The sequence below is a fragment of the Paramisgurnus dabryanus genome, chromosome 15, assembly GCF_030506205.2.
Source record: "Paramisgurnus dabryanus chromosome 15, PD_genome_1.1, whole genome shotgun sequence".
Lineage (NCBI taxonomy): Eukaryota > Metazoa > Chordata > Actinopteri > Cypriniformes > Cobitidae > Paramisgurnus > Paramisgurnus dabryanus.
In genome coordinates this window covers 6,156,958-6,181,150 of record NC_133351.1, presented here as the reverse complement: position 1 = coordinate 6,181,150, position 24,193 = coordinate 6,156,958, and the positions used below count along the sequence as shown (strand labels likewise).

At 37.1% G+C, this 24,193-nt stretch overlaps 1 protein-coding gene across 8 annotated transcripts in view; it reads left to right on the top strand.

The window, feature by feature from the left end:
• nckap1 (NCK-associated protein 1) overlaps positions 1–24,193 on the top strand; it is a 58,889-nt gene that overhangs the window by 2,709 nt on the left and 31,987 nt on the right. For 2 of the 8 annotated variants that reach the window (XM_065252241.2, XM_073811921.1), the window contains exons 2-13: positions 4,603–4,620; positions 8,139–8,249; positions 18,913–18,999; positions 19,184–19,240; positions 19,335–19,477; positions 20,341–20,431; positions 20,524–20,661; positions 20,913–20,961; positions 23,190–23,346; positions 23,485–23,541; positions 23,629–23,832; positions 24,003–24,135. In XM_065252241.2, the coding sequence (XP_065108313.1) occupies positions 4,603–4,620; positions 8,139–8,249; positions 18,913–18,999; positions 19,184–19,240; positions 19,335–19,477; positions 20,341–20,431; positions 20,524–20,661; positions 20,913–20,961; positions 23,190–23,346; positions 23,485–23,541; positions 23,629–23,832; positions 24,003–24,135 (1,245 nt within the window). Of the gene's footprint in view, positions 1–4,602; positions 4,621–8,138; positions 8,250–18,906; positions 19,000–19,183; positions 19,241–19,334; positions 19,478–20,340; positions 20,432–20,523; positions 20,662–20,912; positions 20,962–23,189; positions 23,347–23,484; positions 23,542–23,628; positions 23,833–24,002; positions 24,136–24,193 lie in introns of all 8 variants that reach the window. The other 6 variants (XM_065252239.2, XM_073811920.1, XM_065252243.1 and 3 more) reach the window with 3 other exon arrangements.

The window sequence follows — 24,193 nt, the reverse complement described above, 5'->3', positions numbered from 1 at the left end:
AATCAAATGGGACCAAAATGAACCTCATGTGCATGTCAAGATAGAATTACAGTTTGTATATAAAATGACATATTGTTTATAGTGTTAAATATTATAGCAGAATAAAAAGCTTGTATTAATACGTTCGCATTATGAAATTAGCATGTATGAAGATAATTTCATATTTTTTACAACGCAATGTAAAGTTTATATTAAACAAAAACACAATTTGTCTTGTAAACGGAATTGAAATGATCATGTGCTGACTGTTGGGCGTCACGTTGACGACAAGTGAGATCTGCTTAAAGCGTAAGTTTAATTTCATCTCAAGTATCAAAGGGTTTGTGCTCTCTATCATTGAAAACGGGCAAACAAACAGCACGCGCAGGGTTAATGTACTTGTGAATGACGGCTCACAAACGCGCGGGATAGGCTTTGTATGTGTGCTTGTTGTCAATGACAGTTCTGGTCACAAACACGCTCAAGCGCGGGATATGTGTGCTTGTCAGTGACGGGCATTAAATCCGCGGAATTCCGCGGAGTTTTCTGCCGAAATCTGCGGGCGCGAATTCCGTTTGGGTCTGCCTATATACTCCTGCTGCTATTTAAGTTGTCACGTTATTGTTTGTAACTGCTCTGAATCATTTTTTATATATATTAGTTTGTTATTCATAAGTTGATAACCTGCTGTTTCAAACATTAAGTAAAAAAGTAATCCAGACAACCCTGTTTATGACTGTCACTGTTAATAATTTTGTGATTGAATCTCCATTACGGTGGTTTTTTTTTGATGCGCGTGGGGGGGGGCGGCGCCTAGATATTCGAATATATTCGGATACATTGCATGATATTCGAAATCCGTTCGAATTTGATTTTTCTCAAAAGTGACAGCCCTAGTGTGTGTGATACCCGTTTAGAGCTTAGGGAGTCTCTGGAGTGTCGTCCATCTTTCCATGCCCACTGTTTTCGCTCTTCTGTATGTCTGACCTCACTCACAACCCTTAAAAGGTCAGCTTGGCAATATATCCCCAATATTAGTCACATTCTCTCATTCTTGTGTACTCCCATGGACCATATTATTCATTCAGAATATAACATTGTAGAACATGGTAAACTTGACTGAACCAGCTGAGTGTAAATCTTTATTTTATATTAAATATTTGGGAGCTAATTCGATAGATTTAGTAGAGATTGCGCTTCCACAGGACTAGATATTGGACTGCATGCTTTTGGTAGTCTTGTTGCCTAGCAACTGGCAGGCATTGCATTGAGCCCTGTCAGATGTGCGTGTATACGTACAGGGAAAATCTAATACAAAATATTACATTTGTTATTGTTTTTGCTGCTTTATGTTGATTACTGTCAGACTGTTCGTGTTACAACATTAAGGATTCTTTGTAGCTCCTCTCCTGCTTATTCATATCCAGTTTAAGCCTAGACTTGTGGCTTTGTTTTAAGCACATGTTGTGTTTGTTAAATGGTTTTTTTTTTGGAGATTGTTGCTACCCATAGGTTGGCAGCAAAATTGTGCCACAGGAAATGACAGCAGAGCCCTTCCCTTGGATGAACAGGAAGCATTCTTATCTCACAGTGTGTTTAGCTTGACATAAAATCCTAAGAGAGCTGGTGCTCTATAGAGAACATTACAGCATAACAGTTATGCCATGAAGATAGGAAATAAAATTATATTTGATGTTAAAACATTCTCAGAATTGTTGGAAAAAAACGTGATCAAATCCAGACTGAGATAAAGTAAATTTGGATATTCTTCAAAGTACTTCACTTCCAGGAGTAGTTTGGTTGGTACAGGGTTCAAATAATCAAACACATTTACCACTTTTATTGGCTGCCACCAGAGCTCAAACCTAAAGAAAGCTCTGGCTCCATGCCGTGATCCTGGTTCAGAATCGGCCCTGAAATCTTGCTGGTCTCAAGCTGGTCCTTACATCAATAGGCAAAGCTTATTATTATTAAAATAAGTTAAAATAATTTATTTGACAAAAGAATGCGGCATTTTTTTACAGTGCAGAATGCGATTGGAATGGTGTCATTTAGAGGTCGACCGATTTATCGGCAGGCCGATTAATTGGCCGATTTTTGGCATATTAAAAAAAAATCTGCTTTGGCTGATTTTGCTGCAAAATTAGGCCAATTAATAGGCAGGCGCATCTGCGGGCACCTAAGCGTTGTTGTAGAACTCGTGACGCTGCCTCTTGCTGCAAGCAGATCGCTCCCGTCCCGTGTGTGTGCAGCCATGCCTTGTTCACAAACAGCTTTAGTAAACGATGGCGGGATCGTGCGAATTAAGCAGCCAGTACAACAACGCGACGGGCTTATGTCTCGCGGTGCACTGTCCGTGCAAAGATTAGGCTCATTTCATGTGATTAATGAGTGATGATGATCTTTGTTTGCGTGACAGAGAGAGCAGGGCCGCGTGCACACGCTTTAATGTCTTTAAACTGTCTCCCTGCTTTTATTACTCAAAACAAAACTTACTCGATGGCGAAAGGTCGGAAGACCAAATCATATCCACCGAGGAAATGTTTTTCGTGTTGTTACATTAACACTTTGTTTACAGTTTTGCGCTGCTCAGCCTGGATTAGAACACCACGCGTCCGATTCGCGAACTGACTCCTTTGAACGGATTCGTTTAAATGAACGGTTGAAACAACAGATCTGTCCCAACACTAAACTCACAAGACGTCACTGTCAGCACAATCAGTCACTTTAGCGCCTCAGAAATGAGAATGTAAATGTGTTTAGAAAGATTTGCCCTAAATAACAGTCTCAACTAAAAAACATTGTCATTTACTATGTTAACTTTATGATGAATAAATAATTTATCAGGTCTACCAAATAAGGATTTTATCCTACAAAGCAATAGAAGCCATGGTAAAAAACTGATGACAGCAGAGTGTCAGGTAATATCTGTGTCTGATAAATGCATGGTGCAGAGGAGGTTGTAAAACTCTTCAGAAAGACCAGTCATAATTTTTTTAAATACTTTGAGTTAAATAGTGACATTTTTACATTTAAAATATCTGCTAATGATGAGAACATTTTGATTATTATGTACATATAGAAAATCGGCCAAACATATCGACCATCGGATGCCCTGATTTCTAAATATCGGCATCGGCCAGAGAAAAAGCCATATCGCTCGACCTCTATCCCTAATAAGATTTGTACTTTAGGCATCTTTAGCATTTTTCAAATGTAAAATCAAAGAATTTCCCAAAATACCCGTACCCTTAATACACTTAAGGGGCAAATTAATATAATATAATGCTTAACCAAATAACGCAACGTAATAAAACACGTAACAGTATGATAATGTAGCACAGAGCGATTCTGGTCATTGGTGACGTGGTGTGTTCAGTTCCATTTATGGTGGAAACGTGAGCCGGTACTGAGTGAGTGGCAGGTCTGAATGAACTTTCGCTTTAGCTTTGGTGCCGACATGTTGCCATCCGGTTGGAAAAGAGGTAATTGTGTGCCGCTCAGTAAAGGGATAGTTCACCCAAAAATGAAAATTCTATCATTATTTATTTACCCTCAAGTTGTTAGATACCTGTTTAAATTTATTTGAAGCAATGTTCATAACCAAAGTGTTTTTGAGCACCATTGACTTTCATAGTATTTGTTTTTCCTACTATGATGGTCAATGGTGCGCCTGTTTTCTGCTTGCTTACAAATATCTCTTTTGTGTTCAGGTTGTAAAGTATGACAGAATTTTCTTTTTGTATTAAACTATTCCATTAAAGAGTTGATGAGAGTATTATTCTGACCATCTTTTATGTCACTTCTTAGTGGTGGTTGCAGGTGTAACACGAAATTATATGACCATCCAATTATGTTTCCATAGTAGTAAGATAATTCGATGGTCACAGAATTTGGTGTAACAGGTTTGCACTGGTTCCTAACATTTTTGAGGCAGCAACATTAACATTGTGTTGTGCATTTGCATTATCTTTCACTTAAACCATTAACCACACTGGATTATGCTTTTGTGGTACTAACTAACAGCTTAACAATGAACCATTAACAGTTTGTTTAGAGTGATTGTAATGAGAAGTACAGTAAAATTTAGTTTGAAATCAGCAACGGTCTGCAGTAATCCATCCTGTGATCTTTTGGTCGTGTGCATGAGATGATTTGATGCATTTGAACAGATAATAATGAAATTTTTGTTTGTTTGCTCGCTCTAGTTTTGCAGTGTGTGTTTCCGTTCGTCATTCTTTTATGAGTTCATTTCTGTTTTTTGTCATTTTGTGAACATGTTGGCCTTGGTTCCCTTTTACTTGCATGGATTATGTTTCTTTGACTAATCACAAACTTCCTGGTCTTTTCTTAAACATGGATTTGAATTGTGAATTGTTCCTGCTCCTGGAAGAGTGAATTCTGCATGGTATCAGTTTTAGCTCTGGGAACGACTGATTCTGTGCACTGTGTGACCCAGCTCACCCCTACATATATCTCCTTCGGATCCAACCAACACACTAACCAAAATGTCTTACATTTAGTTCCCAAAGCTAATTTGTTTTGAAGTGAACATGCATGGTAGAGATTGGAACCTGTGTTTATGTGTAATCTTCTCTCTTTCTGTTACAATGCTTCCCCCAGCAAGGACAAGTTTGGAAGGTTTGCACAGCTTTTCACCTTCCTAAAATCTCAGTCCCCCCTCCTTCCCCCTTCGCTCTTTTACCAGTTTCATGACCCATGAACTTTCTGTGCGCAACTCACAAAAAAGGCCCTTCCCAAACTGTAGCACCAGCAAGACTTTTTGTTTCATTTTGTTATATCTTTTTTGTTGGAAATTTGCAGAGTGAGTTTCGATGTTTTACGATCTTTAACTTGCTAGCCATACAAATGGGGAATTAAGTCTGTAACTAGGGCTGGGTGATATCTTTGTCCTAACATTTTAATACTAATAAGGTAAGATGGCTAAGCTAAGTTTAATAGGCAAATAAAACACTTTTACAACATTGCAATTTTCGCCATGTTGCGTAATTGTATATCGCCAGCAAATATTCTGTAAATGGTTGATATATTGCCCAGCCCTATATAAAAATTGCTTACATACTGTTGCGGTACTTCATATTATTGTTATTAATGCATGAAGCTTATTTTTGTTACATTTTCCATTATCTTCTTTCTTGTTTTTTTATTTACACCATCATCTTTATTTGCAAGTTGTTTTGAACTGCACAGTACCAGTTCAACAAAAGTTGCTTGGATGTGGGGTAATGCATTAAACAAAGAGAAACAAAATCGACAGCAGTCTCTGGGATTTTCGAGGCATAGTTTAGATTCCACATGGATTTATTTACTTCTCTGTGATTGGCTGTGTAATTCATTATCAGTGGGCATGGGAGTTAATTCGCTATTGTAAATGATTGTCAATGGGTTACTCTGAGCAGTTTGACGACTTCGTGCAAAATGAAACTGAATTTTAAGTGCCGGTTTGCATTATATCCAGGACCTCCGTGTAACTCCTGTCTGCTACCCGTACGGTGCCTTTTTTTGGGAACGACCTAAAGAGCTTTGTGTAAAATCTTTCAGCACCCAGAGCCTCTGTGTGTGTTGTTGTGCACACTGGAATGGTCTTAAGGTTCAATGCTGAGTTAGTTGTAGGTGCATGTTAAGCATCATTTAATGTTTCATGTGACCATACACACTGCCCTGCCTCAGCTGCACATCCACTGAAATGTTTTAACATTGTTCTGTAAGACACTCACATCTTGAAGGTTGTATACACCTGGTTTTAAGATGCATTTTGGTCAATCGGATCACAAGTGGATGACGCTAAATATAGGTATTAAAAGTGAAACATTTTGAGCTTAGAGAGCATTTAGAGATAGTCGAACACATTCGACCGGATTGCTTTTGTGGTGTAGACCAAGCGTGCCGCACAAGCCCTAATGCAGGTTTCACACCAGACGTGGTAGAGGCGGCAAGCGCAAGTGATTTACATGTTAAGTCAATGCAAAGACGCGATTAGGCATCCTGCAGCGTGAATAGCGCGTTCTGTGCGAATTGAGCGTTGCCGCGTGAAACGCACGAGTTGAAAAATCTGAACTTCGGTGGATTTCCGTGCCGCGTTAACCAGTCAGGACCATGCTGTAGTAGTGACCTGATTACAGGAAGCGAGCGGAGTCGCAGAAGCCCCTCCCATGACGTGAATGTCCGCGTGAATGTCTCGAATTACTAGAATTTCACACGCAAATGAAGCGAGTAAAATCAAATGTTCAAGCGTCCAACTACGCACGAATAGCAAGTTTTTGCCGCAAGTTTTTTTAAATGCACCATAAAAAAGTGAAGCCAAAACGTCTCGATCGCCCCCCAGTGACTGGTCCTAGTATAGGTCATCAATCCACCCCCCCACCCCTTTTGTTATTCAATGGGACTTGAGACCAACTAAACAATTTATTACACTTCAATTAGCTTGGTTTCTGTCATTTACTGTAGTTTCTATCACGCTGATGTAAATTCAAGTGTTTGTTTTTTAAAATAAGTTTGTTTTTAGTTATTTAATGCTATAAAAACGGTGAAGTGACGTCATGATTGACAGCTGTGATATGCGCATTCTGCGAGGGCAGGCCCTTGATTTTGTGAGTTTACTTCCTACTCACTACTGCGCAGGACTGGTCCCGAAATTGCTACCGCGCAGGCTCAAGACCCAAGATGTCGGTGCCATATCGGGACACTGGCGGCTTTACTTTACATAATTGGAAGAGTGCGAACGGGCGTCGTTCAACTTTTTTTTTTACAGTTTATGGTGTAGACGCTCGTGTTCAAAAGACCACCTACTCTTTCCCATTGATCTAATAAGTGATATACCAAACACAATGTTTTTCCATCCGTCTTGACTTCTAACGTAAACCCACAGTGTTTGGCGCGGCCTTTAGGATGTCATTCATAAAACTGAAGCGGCTGATCTCCAGCCCTTTCAGTTTTGTTTAATTTTGCAATCGTGTAAAAGTTGTGCGAGCTTATTTGACCAATTGCTCTTAAATATCTGAAAAAGCCCTTAAATATGCATGTATAAAACATTGTGCAGCATGTTTACTAGCCACACAAGCAGCGGTACATTAGTGTGCATCAATTTAAACTCAATCGTGTTATAACGGCTCGCCCATAGACCATTCCCTCGAAGAAATCAGGACCGAAGCGACAAAAGGGACTGATTAAAAAACCAGGGATGAAGGTCCATTTGTTATCCGATCGACCAAAACGTACTTTAATACCAGGAATAAACAGAGCCTTACAGAACAGCCAGCCAATCAGACGCACTGTCCACCAAATTCATCATCTCTGTCTTTCTCTCCAGCTCTCTCTTTCTGTCCATGATCCACTAACTGTTCTCAAACACAGCACATTGTCCCTTTTGAAGAGCTTTCTTAATTCTCGTTTTCCTTCTTTATCTGTCTTTTCATTAGGGTTGGGAATAGTGAACTGTAGAGTATTCTTGTGCGTCTGTGTATTCTTTTTTACGATTGCTGCGTCACACAGCCCAAAAAGTCATGTTGTGTGCTTACAGTCTACAATTCTCATTGGCCTTAAATTGTTCACTCACACCCAGATTTTCTGTTATTGAGTTACCATCTGTTTCATCGACTGTTATGCACGTTACTATTGACTAATGCTAAAGTTTATATTTTCAATCATATACTATTTGTAAATAAATGTCTTTTGAAGTGATAAGTGATCGATATGACATTCAAAAATGGCATAAGACGATCATGCCACCCTAGAACCAATGATCGTCTTGCATACTGACGTTGCGCCAGTGTGCTGCCATTTTTGATTTCGATTGTGTTCGAATTAAATCATTCATCTTGCTGAATAGAAATCAGTTAAGTAAAATCTAAACCCCTATTATAATATTCCTTATTTCCATAACTATAGCATTCATGTCTTCTGTCCTCCTTTCTCTATCAGTCTCTTTTATGTTTTAAATTTTGTCTCTTCCTCTGCATTTTCTAACTGCAACGAATCCCTACACTTTACCTCACTGTTCATCCTATGATCTGTCTCATACGGTTTGATTCTTCATTTCATGATGAGTGAAATATATGGTTGTTTTTTGCACCTGTTCACTGTGGGTCTGTTAAAGCTCTTGCATGTTTAGCAGTGATGTTTATCCCTGTTCGTTCTAGGCATGTGGAGATCCCAAGGCAAAGCCCTCGTACCTGATTGACAAAAACCTGGAGTCGGCTGTGAAATTTATCGTCAGAAAATTCCCAGCTGTCGAGACGCGCAACAACAACGTAAGTTTTTAAGTTTTGGTCAAATTACAACACACCTTCTGACGACATGTTAAGAGGTTGATTTACTTGATATAAATGTATAAATTCTCTATAATATATTGAAGATGCAATAAGATATTTCTGCATAAAATGTTTCTTCACCAAAAAAAAAATGAAAGGGTTGCTGACCCACATTTATGTATTTGGTAGATGCTTTTATCCAAAGCGACTTAATGTGTGCATTTTATCACTTTGTGTGTTCCCTGGTAATTGAACTCATGATCCTTGTTGTCTAGACCAATCAGAATGATTTCTGCTTCTGAATCATGTAGCATATCTGTGGCATATATGGTACCTACTGAGGAGTGTGCATATTTTAATAAGAGCGAAAAATTGCTTAAACCACCAAAAGTATTTTGGCCAACCTAGTCCAGTAATGGACTATAGGGCAGTTTCCCGGACAAGGTTTAGGTTAAGCTAGGACTAGGCTAGTTATACAAGTAGTTTTTACAAAAAAAAAAAACGATACTGGTGTGCATCTTAAGACAACATGACATGATGTTTTTAAATTATGGCAGCTTTAACATGCATTTTAGTCTGGTACTAGGATAAGCCCTAAATGTTTGTCTAGGGAGTCCATGAAAATCTTCTTTATCAAATCAAACTTCTGGATAGTATAAAATCATTTGTAGTGTAATGGTGGCTAACAGTTTGAAAGCACAATGGAATAACACAACTATTCTGATTTAAATCTGGTGCCGTGACCCGAATCGCATTATCTAATGTGCATTACTGAGTGTTGCTGGAAAAGTAAGGATTGTTGAAAGGGGCTCAGTAATGAAATTCATGGAAAAGTGTCATAAGAAGTTTGATTTTCCCCAATTTAATGCTGAAGTTGCATGGATACATCTGACATGTAAAGCAAACTTGAAACACTGATTGTATATTCTGCGACTGTATCTGTTTGCTGTATTGCTCTACATGGCAAACGTAGGCGCTTTGTAAATCCCCTATGCTGATTTCAAGTGAAATGGTGTGGTGTGAGACATGTTGTAGTATTGAAATTAATAGTAAAAAAGATTTTTGTTATGTATTTCAGTGGGTTTAGTCTCCCGTCTGAACACCATTATACCCCTTCTAATACCACAGTCCTTGCTGTAATACTTTGTCGTCACTGCCATAATTTTGAACATCTTTACAGCATTTAAACCACACTGTTTATGGGTTAACATGGTTCCCATTGGACCATTAGAATTATGTAAAGGTTAATGCTCACGGTCGTAGGGTTTTAATTCCAAGATCATAATTTCCATCGTAAAACCACTGTGTTGTAACATGCAGTCTACTTTTTATTTTTAAAGTGTTTGTTTTATTAAGTCATTGAACATGAGGTGCTGACCCATGAGAGGGGCTTCCCCATTTATGTGTTTTTTCCAGGAACATGTGGCTATATTTAGGTTTACCCAACACCACAAATAGCGGTCATTCTCAGTTTAAAACAGTATTTTTTTTTAGGACAGTTACTGCTATCTTCTCTTCTTTATTGGTGTTTGTCTATCATGCCCTCAGCATTCCCCCAGCAGGAAATTACATCAGTTTAGCAGCCCATATTACTTTAGGAATGTAGGCGTGTTACCTTTACTTGTTTTAAGACGGCATTCCCAAACATGGCATGTTTAGTTGATGTATACTTCATTTCTAGTTTTGTTTCACTGCAAAGCTTTATTGATTTGCTATTCGGTAGTTTTTGGTAACCAGTTGGTGATAGAATATTGGCACTGAATTAAATTTATAATGAAAATATTTATTAATAAAGTTGCAAATAGGAGTAAGACCCATAAACAAAGACAGGTGAAGTTGTCTCAAAGTAGACAGTTACATGATCCTGTTGTACAAATGGTGAAGCACTGCATCTGCAGTGCAATGGTCATAGGTTCAATTCCTAGGGAACACAGAAATTGTAAACCATCAATGCACATCGTTCTAGAAAAAGTGTTTACCAAATGTATAAATGCAAATATAAAGTTACATCATCATTTGGTGCCCAAGTGGTAATTGTGCTGGAGCCGTATGTGCTATAAAATGTAATTTTGAGAGATGCATTCCATGAGTCAAGTGTGTATTTTGTGTTCATTTGTCATTTCAGTTCCTCTGTAATAACCACCAACCATTTGTGTCTTTTTTGAAGTGTTGTATATTTCAGATGCTGCATTGCCTTCTGCTTTGTGTTGAAGATGTTTAACTGCTTTCTGCAATGATGTGATGCTGTGTCATGTTTAGGGCTGTCACTATTACTTTTTTTTTAGAATGCCCAATTTAAAAATAAATACTCAGGTTATTTTTACCGTGTTGAGTACTCGTTAAAATAGCGGAAGCACGGTTTGGTGGAACAAACGACAAAGAATGTTAACTAGGGCTGGGCAAAAAAATCGATCTTTCGATTAATCGTTTTTTAAAACGTGGTCGATTCAGAATCGATTCTCAAAGAGCAGAATCAATTTTTTTCTTTCATATTTATTTCTGCAAACATTGAACGAAAGATTAACATTAATCGAATTACTAGTCTTCTTCACTAGATGTCACCCTCTTTTTTTGTCTGGCGCATGTTACCAAGGAGCATTCATTCATTCAGTGCTTAAAATGGCGGTTTCAGTTGCTTTCGTCGATTTTATTAATTACCTACTTGTAACCTGCTGTTCACTGTTCTTTTTATTAATATAGTATTTGTATTAAATCTATATTCATTGAGTTGAATAGAGTATAAAAACCGGTCTGAGAACCAGAATCGAAAATTGAATCGAGAATCGAAATCGATTCGATTTGGTAGCTTGCGAATCGAAATCGAATCGATCTGGAAAATCTGAATCGATACCCAGCCCTAATGTTAACAGTGTTTTAACACTTGTCATTGGAAACAGCGAATCAGGACTGAACCAAATAAACTGGGTGCATGAGCGGTTTGGTTAGTTAAGTACGGCCTCAATCACCCTGCGCATTGATAAACATCTGCATGAAGTCAAGTAAGCGCATCCTTCCGAATTTAATGCCGATATACACTAATAATACGTGGACAATAGGGGTGTAACGATTAACCGTGCAAATGCGCGTTTTTTAATGAATGAATTTTAATGAATTATTCCAAAGCTTTGCTCTCATGCAAAAACTCCCTTTGTGCCACAGAAAAAGTAGCATTAAAAACGCTATTACAGGAAATGATTTTACAGGATTATTTATATCTCAGTTCTTCAAACTGATTCAGGAATTTTGAGGATAATAAAGAACGACTCCGACTCATAATGATTTTAGATTGATAAGGTCTTCCTACTGACCAAATGCCGTAGTACACACACAAGCTGTGCATGAAACACAGAATCGCAGCCTTGCGATTCAGAATCGAATTCAGACAGGCATTTTTAATGGGAAACACGATTAATCGTTACACCCCTAGTGGCCGATAACTATTGTGAATCGCACAGCCAGTATTATTCACAGTTAGTTCATGTACTACAGCTTTTGTTCAATAAGTCCTTATCGATCTGAAATCACTGTTAGTTTGAGTCGTTTATAGTCGTAAACTATAATCATTATACATATTCTTTATTATCATGAAAATACCTGAAAAGGTTTGAAGAACAGCAATATAAATATATTCTCAAGCAATTTCCTAAAGCTGCATGTCATTGCTGCGTGTGTATGGTTTTTCGTCTTCATCGCATATTGTGTTTCTGCACAAGAGCGCCCCATGGCTTTTGGATGTAGGGACATTTCACCGTAATTTATTGAGAGATACATCGGGGCACCCCTACGGTTAAAAAAAGGAAATGTAAACCCGTGATTTTTCCAATTTCTGTACCCAAGACAATGCGCGCTATAATCCCCTCCAGCATGACCACACAATAGGCACGCGCTGTTTCCGTATCTTTCTCGCACACACGCAAAGCTCCATATCACGTAGGTGCTACAGTGCTAAATTAATTCATTCAAATGATTAATTCATCATCAATCAATTCACTGACTGATTTACTATTATCATGTAAGACATAAATGTTGCACCGTACAGCCCCGTTTTAAGCCCTATATTTGTTTTAAAAAATTACTCTATTTACTTGAGTAATCGTTAAAAACTTTAGATAACTCGATTTTCAAAATGCATGATAGTGACAGCCCTAGCCACGTTTAACTGTGTTTGAGTTGCATTTTAGTGTTGTTTTATATTTCCTTTTTTGTTGCATTTTTTTGCATGCTTAACATGGCTATTTTCTGGATTATTCTTTTGGTAAGTTTGGACTCCATGTGGAGTCCCAGTTGCTTTATCTTTTAGTTCATGCTCCACTGTATATGCCGTTTAACATTTAAGTTGTACTCATATCTATATGTCAATATTTGGGTAACCTATTTGGACAAAAGGAATCTCAGATTTGCCCCTTTTAAAACTCAAACCTGTGTACTGTATTCATTTGGTGATGTTTGCATCTGGGGTTAGCTCTGAGCTTCCTTTGAGTCTATAACTGCATGGTTACATGCTTTCTTTAAGTGTATTTATCTAGTACATTATAAGGGTCAATGACAAAACAAGCTCCTAAAAACTTATCTAAAAAAATATTTTAAAAATGGACGTGATGCATATTTTTGAGCCAGGAACAAAATCAATTATAAATAGAATGTGTTGGTATTTTTTTCTTTCTAGTTTTACGTTGGTTGTACCACCTGACATAGAAAGTGTACCAACCTACTGATTACATTAAAGTAACTATTTTTCAGTATTCAAGAGAAATCGACAAAATATTTGTTGAGCCTTAAAGATCACAAAGGGTTCACTGGATGATGTGATATCATATTTACTTTTTATACTTTCTAACTTCTTAATAAAAGGCCCATGATTGCGGTTGTAATATTTTTACATTTGAGAAATCCAAATTGTTGGGCAAAAGTTTTTTAATTATCCTAACATCCCAACAACTGCTGATATTTGTGAAATTTGTTTATATGAAAGTTTTCAAACATAAATAATGCCAAAGTATCTAAATTCAACATTTTTATAATTGAAACACTATTTTTAAATGTTTTTAAAATCTAAATCTATCTGCTAATTTGTAAGGACGGTTGCCTCACCAGCTATTTTACAAGTTTAAAATACCAAAACAAAAATTAGTATTTACTATTCCGAAATATTCAAAATGTATTTATTCTAAATAGGTTTACAATAAAGTGGCTCATGTCATTAACTCTTTCACCGCCAGCGTTTTTTTAAAAAGTTGCCAGCCAGCGCCAGCGTTTAATGCCTTCCAGAAAATGTTCTTCTTTAATTATATAAACATACAATGTACCAAATGAAAGAACAGACCCTCTGCTTTCAAACAAAAAAACCGTTTCATCCTACCTTCAGCGGTTCTTTTGTAATCAGCTTTTGAATATGGGTAGGTTTCTGCAAAAACACCACATTTTGAGCAAAAAGCAGAGATAATTCCATTTTTGTGACGGACTTTTCATAGAGATCCCATTCAGAGCGATCTTTAAAACAGACACGGACATGCAGCCGCTTGCCATAGGGCAATACTTCCGGGTTTAAAAAGTTGCGGAAGGGCGCCACCTGGTGGATAATAGTGGTATTGCGGAAAGACGGAAAATCTCGTCATTGGCGGGGAAGTGTTTTCTCTTAATTAACGAGATATCTCGTCAATGGCGGTGAAAGAGTTAAATATATATCAGTTATTTTTATAGTACATAATGCCCCAGACACAAAATTATGCATGTCATGTCATTGATCCTTTAACAAGGGTGTTATGAGGTTTAGCCTATTGTGCACATTATCACAACTTTGCCCCCAAAATTCTTTCTTAAAAAATAGCAGAAATTGAGATTTTTTTCAAACTTCAATCTAAATTCAGAGATGATCTACATTTTGTTTACTTTTTTTCACAAAATCTTTCATGGTCTGGGTATATTCACCCCAACAAGAAAGTGAAACCTATTTATAGGATGATAAGAAAAAGGGTCAAAAAATGGTCCCAAGCTGTTACTGGGGCAGTACCTTTTAAAAATGTTATGTATACAGGTATAGGCCTGTCGCGATAACAAATTTTGCTAGGCGATAAATTGCCTCAGAATTTATCGCGATAGACGATAACATTGCTGCTCCGGGACCATTATAATAATGCAGATACACCTTTTCAAAGATCTAGAAACTTTTATTTCTAAACAATAAGTAATACTGGAACTGGAAGACATTTTAAATAACCACAAGAAATGAACAAAATAACAGGATGATTGCGTTTTAGGTGCATATGCATGTTTGTCGTGTTGCCACTTTTAAGTGCTACGTTTTTACCACAAATGCGACATAACGGCTCGTTCAGGTTTAGTGGTTCACCTCGGTCATTAGGTTTAAATCCAAAGTACTCCCACACTGCAGCTGTAGCGTTTGGTTTTGAAACTTGGCTGTTTACACTTGGTATTAAGATGTGTTTTTGATCAGATCACAAGTGGACGAGAGAGACATATCACATTTACACCTGGTATTTAAATCCGTCTCTTTTGTCCACTTTCGACCACTTCTGTGCTGAATACTGTGAGGGGTGGTCTGTCGAGACGGTGGGCGAGTCTCTCTGCTGTCATTTGAACGCCAGCGGGAGTAATTATGAGTTTATATGGACGCAAACTAATATTATATCCACTGCTTGTTTAGCAAGTAAACATGCTGCACAGTATTTTCTACATGTATATGTTAGAGCTTTCTCTGAATTTTCAGCGAAATTGATGAAATAAGATCGCGCAACTTTCACACGCTTGCAAAATGAAACTGCGGAGATCACCCGCTTTAGTTTATCAATGAAAGGCTAAAAATAGCACTGTTCACCTTGTGTCAGAAAAGTCAGAAAAGACGTAAAACATTGTGATCCGATCGATAAAAACGCATGTTAATGACAAGTGTAAACAGCCTCTAGTAAATCCATCTTTTTCTCCAACTCTCGTCTTAACTAGTGTTTTCTCCTGCTACACTTCTCACGCGGCGCTCATCCTCCTCAGTACTCCTACTGTGATAGGCTACGTCAGGAGTCCCCCCTCCCCACACAGATCATGCGACTGACAAATGACTGACGAGGGTTCACTCCTTGTCACTCGTTGCACGGAGCGGTCATCCAGTCTCTTTGGTAGAGAGAGAGAGACAAGGAAAACAAACAAGCATGCAAATGTGAATTATCGCGGCCTAAAAAAATGATCGAGCTCATTTTATTTACCGTGCGATTAATCGATTTATCGTTTATCGCGACAGGCCTATACAGGTATGTATACATTTGATACCGATATGTACTTCTGGTGTACTTCCTATTATGTACCATTTAGTTGCAAAACTGGACATTAAAAAGGGTACCACTAGGGACCATTTTTTGACCTGTATCTTATGAGAATCACAATTGAGAATATAATTAATGACCAAAAACTGAATAGCATAGCATAAGGGTGTTAAGAATTTTGGTATGGAAAAAGTGCATAGTTCTTGCAAAACCAATTACTGACATATTAAAACATGAAACATTAAGTGTACGATCATCACTTTTTCATCTCCATCTCTGCTGTTTTTTTATATTCCTGATATAATCTCTACATCATATATACCGACAATATCTAATTATTAGACTCCATTTTAACCTACTGGATTTGCATCATTTATTCAGATGATATGTGAATATATGCAAGCACAGGCTTGCAAGGTGGGGATGAGGGTGTTTTCTTTAATGGAATTTGTCGTCTTGGTTTCTCTGATATTGGGCTTAATGGGTATCTGTAGTTCATTATTAACCCTTTTAGCTCTAACCTGGTTTTCTGGAAAACCCTGATAGATACTAAGAGGATTTTGTCACTAACTAGATTCTAGAGCATATTTGCACTACCCTTTACTCCAGGGAAGCGTAACAAAGTAACAAGTGTCCAAATCATATAATCATACAGCAAATCAATCAAACAACTTTTAAGCGGAGTTGAACCTCCTTTAGTAGTTTGCATTGTTATCCATACATAGATGTGAATGTAATGAAACCAGAACACTTACGTCAACCTTCCCAGGTGAAGCAGTAATGCATTTTTGCTCTAGAGTCGTGCATTCCGTAGTGGCAACCTAAGGATAAGTTGTATGCGTGTCAAGACTTGAAGCAGGGTTCATTTACCAGTATGGCTTTCAAATATGGAGTCTGAGAATTTTGTTCTTTGGCAGGGCTCAACAAAAAAAAGTATTATTCTGGCCCACTACCCTCCTGTGAAAACCTAGCTAAAGCCTCATGATCTACACTGAAAAATGGTTGCACATGATAAATTAGGTTTAAAAAAAATTATGAACATTAATTAAAATAAATGTAATTTTAAGAAAACTTGATTCAATTATGTTAATTTTAATGTTAATGTTAATATTAATTAAATTACGTACATCCAAAAAAATTAAAGGGACAGTAAGTAGGGTTTTAAGTGTTTTATAAATTAAAATCAATGTCTTTATTCATAAATATGTCCTCGTTGGTGTCAAATGACCTCTGCCAGTGATCTGACTTTTCTTTGTAAGCTAAAGAGAAGAAATTCTAACTTGCATTGAATGGTTAAGTCCAAGGATGCTTCCATGTCGTTCCGCCATACAGATAAACTATAATATTAGAGAGGGACAAAAAGCACTAGTCTACCAACCCGTTTCCACAGCGCGTTTTTATTCAGAACCAGTGAACCAGCTGGACAAGGAAATCAGTGATTACATAACGGCTACCGTAATTACAACACGCATTTGAAAAAGCGAGGCGCTAGAGAGCACTATTCGTTTGAATGCAAAATACATTTTCACCACTAGATGGGGGTAATTTCTACTTATTGTCCCTTTAAGAAAATTTATTTTAAGAATATTATTATTATATTTTATTAAATCATATATATATTAAATATATTAAATTAAAATATGTTATTAATTTTTTTTATTTTTTTTGTGTAATTTTCAGATAGGAGCATCAAAGTTTGATTTCACTCATAGATTTTACTTGCATTTCAATCTTTGACATGACTTTACTTTGTCAATTAAAGACATTAAAGTTATATTTTCACAAAATGTTATTAAGGATGATCTTATGTAGAAAACGGTAATTCACAAAACAATGAAATTAGCTGGGTTTTACAGGCAGGGTCACTTATTATAAATACCTTTGAATAGCATCATATGCAGTATATGTGTTCATTAAACAGTCTCTACTATAGCTATTATGTAACCGTGACCGCTTACTGAAATGGCCTGTGGTGCAAAACATTACAGTATGTACTTTGAAAACAAGCCTGTAAATACCAATGAACACATGATAAACTGCTAAATTGGGCCATTGGCCATCCTTATTGTTGAGCCCTGCCTAGAACATTTTCATTTTGTATTCAATTATTCGTGAGGACATCAGACACTTTTTCCAGAAGTTAAATGTTTGTGTAACGGTAATCTAACACATCTCTAAATTTAAAGGGATAGTTCACCCAAAAGTAAAAATTCTGCCATTTACTTGCCCTCATGTTGTTACAAACCTGTATACATTTCTTTGTTCTGCTAAACACAAAGGACGATTTTTGTAATCAAGCAGATAACAGAAGCACCATTGACTTCTAGGGGCTGTTTACACTTGATATTAAGATATGTTTTCATCCATCGGATCACAAGTGGACGAGAGAGACACATTACGTTTACACCTGGTATTTAAATTTGTCTCTTTTGTCCACTTTCGAACGCTTCTGTCCTGAATACTGTGAGAAGGTGGTCTGTGAGACGGTGGGCGAGTCTCTCTGCTGTCATTCAAACGCGAGCGGGAGTTTATATGGACGCAAACAAATATTATGTTGGAGTCAACTGCTTGTTTAGCAAGTAAACATGCTGCACAGAGTTTTGTACGTGTGTATGTTAGAGCTTTCTCTAAATTTTCAGCGCAATTGATGAAATAGGATCGCGCAACTTTCACGCTTTCAAAACGAAACTACGGAGAACACCCGCAGTAGTTTTATCAATGAAAGGCTAAAAATAGCGCTGTTCACCGTATGTTCACGCCAGAAGTAAAAAAAAGACGTAAAATTTGTGTTTAATACCTCAGATTAGATAAATGGGCGGAGAGAAGGCGCTCGCGTGTGGCTGTTCGAACACATTCAACCACATTGCATTCCGCAGCTCCAAAGCGATCCGATCGAAAGTGGTTTCGACTACCTCTGGATGTGGTTGAAAGTGGTCGAAAGTGGACGCGTTCAAAACGTTTTGAACACCGTTTACACCTGGCATTGACGTCGTCCACTTGTGATCCGATCGACGAAAACGCATGTTAATGCCAAGTGTAAACAGCCTCCTAGTTGGAAAAGGACTACTATGGAAGTCATTGGTGCCCAAAAACAATTTTGTTACAAACATTGCTCAAAATGTCTTCCTTTTATGTTCAACAGAACAAAAAAATAATTCAGGTTTGTAACAACATTAAAATGAGTAAATGAAGACATAATTTTCACTTTTGGGTGAACTATCCCTTTAAACTGTAGCAAATAGTCTTTATTCAGTTATGTTATAATCTGAGCCTTAAAGCATCTTGTGTGAACCCTGCTGATAAGTTTCTTGCTCATACATCACAATAATATGACCTTGTTTAATGAGTCTGTTTAACTGATGGTCTTTATTTTCTTATTACAGCAACAGCTTGCACAACTACAAAAAGAAAAGTCAGAAATACTGAAGAATTTAGCTCTATATTACTTCACCTTTGTGGATGTTATGGAATTTAAGGTATGCAAGTTCATAAAACCATTAGTGCATATATTATTCCACTGGTTTGAATAAAAATTAATTTGGGATTTATTTACTTAGAAATTTGTGATGCTCAAGTGTAAGTGATAGGAATGTGGATGTGTGTTATTTTATTGCCTGAAAGATAAATTAGGCTTATATTTCATGCTTTCATTACCTTCAGGACCATGTTTGTGAACTGCTGAACACTATTGACGTTTGTCAAGTCTTCTTTGATATTGTAAGTTTTATTTATTGTAATAATTTTGTTTTTTAAATAGTGATGATTATTTATTGACATGGCAGGTATGTAAAATTTTTTGTTCGTGTTACAGACTGTAAATTTTGACCTCACAAGGAACTACCTGGACCTTGTGGTGACATACACTACACTGATGATGCTGCTTTCACGTATCGAGGAGCGCAAAGCGATAATCGGCCTTTATAACTACGCTCATGAAATGACACACGGTTCAAGGTATTAAAGAGACACTCCACTTTTTTTTTTTTATATGGTAAGTTACACATTTGCTTCTTACCGTTTTGAAATCCATTCAGCTGATCTCCGGGTCTGGCGCTAGCAGTTTTAGCATAGCTTAGCCTAATCTATAGAATCTGATTAGACCATTAGCATTGTGCCTAAAAAAATAAATAAAAAGAGTTTCGATATGTTTCCTATTTAAAACTTGACTCTTCTGTAGTTACATCGTGTACTAAGACCGACTGAAAATTTTAAGTTATTATGCAGCAGCCGAAAATAGTCCCCTTAGTATCTTTCAATAGCAGAGGACTATTTTCGGGCAATATGTAATATCATTGTGCCTCCTGCAGCCATGTTACAGCAGCAAAGTCTTTGAATATTACGCCAGAATGAGAGTATAGTTCCTATTTTCGGCCTAGAAAATTGCAACTTTTATTTTTCTGTCGGTCTAAGTACACGATGTAACTACAGAAGAGTCAAGTTTTAAATGGGAAAAATATCAAAACTCTGGTTATTTTTAGCGAGATGCTAATGGTCTAATCAGATTCAATGCATTGTGGTAAGCTATGCTAAAAGTGGTAGCGCCAGAGCCGGAGATCAGCTGAATGGATTCCAAAACTGTAAAAATCAAATGTTTAACTAGGGGAGCTGAAAAATTAGCATATTTTCATAAAAAGTTGTGCAAACCGATTTGTTGTTAATATGGATGTCACTACTTTAATTTATTAGGAATCATTATTTTTATATATTCTGGTTGTCACTCCTATAGCTTTGTATACAGAATGTGACATCTCTGTTTAGCTGCGATATGTACGTGCCAAAGAGCTGTGTCGTGAATCGTGTGCTATTTTTGTGCCCAGTGATCGAGAATACCCCAGACTTGGACAGATGATCGTAGACTATGAGAATCCTCTGAAGAAGATGATGGAGGAATTTGTTCCTCATGGAAAAGTAAAATCTGCTTGCTGCAATACCGTTTCACATTACTTGTGTTGCGACTTTTTCTCATTTTCTAATTTCTTTTGTGTTTCTGTGTACATCAGTCGCTGTCAGATGCGCTGGTCTCCCTACAGATGGTGTACCCACGCCGTAATCTGTCTGCCGACCAGTGGAGGAACGCTCAGCTGCTCAGTTTGATTAGTGCTCCCAGTACCATGCTCAACCCGGCCCAGTCTGACACGGTTAGGACTCCAAAACCTGTTTATTGTTTGCCTGTTGCTGAATTGTCCTAAAAAATGCTAATGAGTCATTGGTGGAATTGTTAAATAGAATAAACCATAACTGTATAGTGCATACTAATAATATCATATAAGAGCATATATACTTTATTGTGCTGGAGCATGGATGGTATGGATAAAATATATTTGTAATAAACTGGAATTGATGTATGCGTTACATATCACATGTAAAACTGATTTAATGTGTGTTTTAGATGCCATGTGAATACCTGTCCTTGGATACCATGGAGAAATGGATTGTTTGTAAGTGTTATTAACTCTTTCACGCCAGCGTTTTAAAAAAAAGTTCCCAGCCAGCGCCAGAATTTTTGTATGATTTTCACAAGTTTAATGCCTTCCAGAAAAAGTTCTTCTTTAAATATATAAACATACAATAAATCAAATGAAAAAACAGACCCTCTCCTTTAAACACACACACACAAAAAAAAGTTTTTTATATGTTCTCTTTTATCACCTCTCAAATATGGGTAGGTTTCTTCAAAAATACAAAATTTTGAGCAAAAAGCTGAGATAATTCCATTTTTTTAAGGACTTTTGATAGAGATCAGATTCAGAGCAATCATCAAAACATAGAGTATTTACTGTTTGCCCTAAGGGGTTGCTTTCAGGTTTTATAAGTTGGGTAAGAGTGCCACCTGATGGATAATAGTGGAAATACGGAATGCTGGAAAAAGTTGTCATTGGCAGGGAAAGAGTTAAAGACCATATTGAACTGCATTTTTCCGTATTTGCATGCAATTTTTCCAGTAAGGACTTTATTTCATGTAACATTACATGAAATAATGTTACATGAATGAGTTAAATGCTGTTTCATGGTGTCTTTTAACCTCAAAGTCCCCCTGTGGTCGATAATGTAATAATTTTTAATTATATTCTTCCGGGTTTTAAAATGTGGGTAAGAGCCCCACCTGGTGGATAATAGCAGAAATATGGATTGCCGGAAAAAACGTGTCAATGGCAGGGAAGCGTTTTCTCTTAATTAACGAGTTAACTCTTCAATGACAAGGAAAGAGTTAAAGTCCCCCTGTAGTCGATTATTTTATCAAATAAAACTCATCTTTGAGCATAATTGCATACCTAAGTGTTTTTTTTTTATTTCTTTATGCTTAAAACAACTTGAATGTAACTCTACGCCTCATTTAGTAAACGTTGACCGATGCATATGCGAATAAGTCCCTGCCTCTACTCTTTCGCACCACTTCGGGCCATAGATATATATATATGTAAATAGATGCTACATTCAGCAGATTCAGACATAGATATGTATAACTAGATTCGACATTAGACCACTTCATATATGTAGGCGTGTGTCTGCCATTTTAGAACGGTCCTGATTCATACATCACTCATAGCTTTTCAGGATACACTGTTTAGCCTTTGGTTGTTTGGTTGTAAATCGTCGCCAATTCCTGAAAAATGGGAACTTTTCACAGACGAGAATGTTTAGTTTTTGTATATGTACTAACTCAGTATTGCAGATTTTTTTAAATAGATTAATGCAGTGTTTTAATGCAGTCTTTGGTAATGCTTTCGTCTTGGGGTATTATGTAAGCAGTTAAAATGGGTTGTCAGATTTGCGTAAAAATCAAATCTACCCCAATGAACTCTTCCCAAATACCAAAACTTTACTTTCATTTTTATTTAATCAATAATAAAAGTTTTTATTGTCACAGAGTGTCCACTGTACAGAAAGAGTTGCAAAATACAGACAGTACTCTAAACATTTTTTTTTCTTTTCCCAAATTGCCCTCCCTTAATCCAAGGCAAAACTTTACTTTCATAATTAAAATAATATTACCCTAATGTTTATAGCAAGTGAACAAAATCCTTCCACATTTAATTCGAGAGAAAAACATTCAGGTCAACAGTTTAAAAGTAATCAGATTCTGCAAAAAAACGCCAACTTGCCAACACTGGGTTTCATACCGCCTTGGACCGTTCATATAAGTTACATATAACGGACCATAAAAACAGCTGCTAATATCGTATCTAGTTATTTATATCTATGGTTCCAGACACAAACCTCTTAAGTCCGGTTTACAATGCATATGTGAACTGGCATCCAAACATATCTATGGCTCGAACTACTCATCTACCCGTTTGACTGTGTTGAGGTGATTGGTTACATATTTTTGACATAAACTGGGTGATTTCAAACTGCAGTTTTTGGTCTGTCTTCGGAAAACACCAATTTTAAGAAGAAAATACTCTGCAGTAGTAACGAATAATAAATGTGCACATGGTTTGTCTTGAAACATATTTAAAACACCATATAGATATATAAACAACAATAAAACTTAATTTTCACCACAGGGGCGGCACTTTAAATTTCTTGAATTAAATAATCATGAATATGATTAAAGAAACAGATTATTTCATTATTTATCTGATTGCATAACAATACGTTTAATGCATAAGATGCATATGTTAAATTAAAATAAGGGGTAAGTAACCGGCTCTTTGTGTTATAGTTGGGTTCATCTTGTGTCACACGGCCCTGAACAGTGACCCAGCGGCTCTTAGCCTGTGGAAGTTGGCCCTTCAGAGCAGCTCCTGTCTCTGTCTCTTCAGGGATGAGGTCTTCCATATTCACAAAGCTGCTGAGGATCTGTTCGTAAACATCCGCGGGTAAGCAAATACTTCTTGTGGGTTTTCATAATGTGGGTCTAGCCTTTTAACATGCATTACACATATAGCATATATATATTGCATTTGCTTTTTGTTTGTTATTCCCAGTCATAACTGCAGTATTTCAATCTGTTACAGCTACAACAAACGTGTCAACGACATTCGTGAATGCAAAGAATCTGCTCTGTCACATGCGTAAGTGTCCTCGTTCTGTTTCTAAAGAAACCAAATGAAAGCAATCATTTCTCTCTGTATCAAAATATATTTTTTAAATTGATGTAGGGGCTTGATGCACAGAGAACGCCGCAAGTTTTTGAGATCTGCCCTAAAAGAGCTGGCCACAGTGTTGGCCGACCAGCCCGGATTACTGGGCCCCAAAGCCCTGTTTGTGTTTATGGCTCTTTCATTCGCCCGCGATGAGATCATTTGGCTGCTCAGACACGCAGACAACATCCAGAAGAAAAGCACAGATGACTTTATTGACAAGTAAATATTAATTTAATCTCCTCTATTTATTTATTTATATATTCATAAAGCATCATGCCATTTTCCTTAAGAGATTGTGTCTTTGGAGTTACAGCTCATGGGGTGTGTGACTTGGGTTAATCAAATGAAAACATCACTGATTTTTACTTCATTCTTGTTTGTGTTCACAGGCACATTGCAGAGTTGATTTTCTACATGGAGGAGTTGAGGGCACACGTGCGAAAGTATGGACCCGTAATGCAGAGATACTACGTACAGTACCTGTCCGGCTTTGATGCTGTGGTGCTCAATGAGCTTGTACAGGTGAGTCTGTCCACACTGTAATAACCTACATCTGCATATAATAGATAGATATCCACAC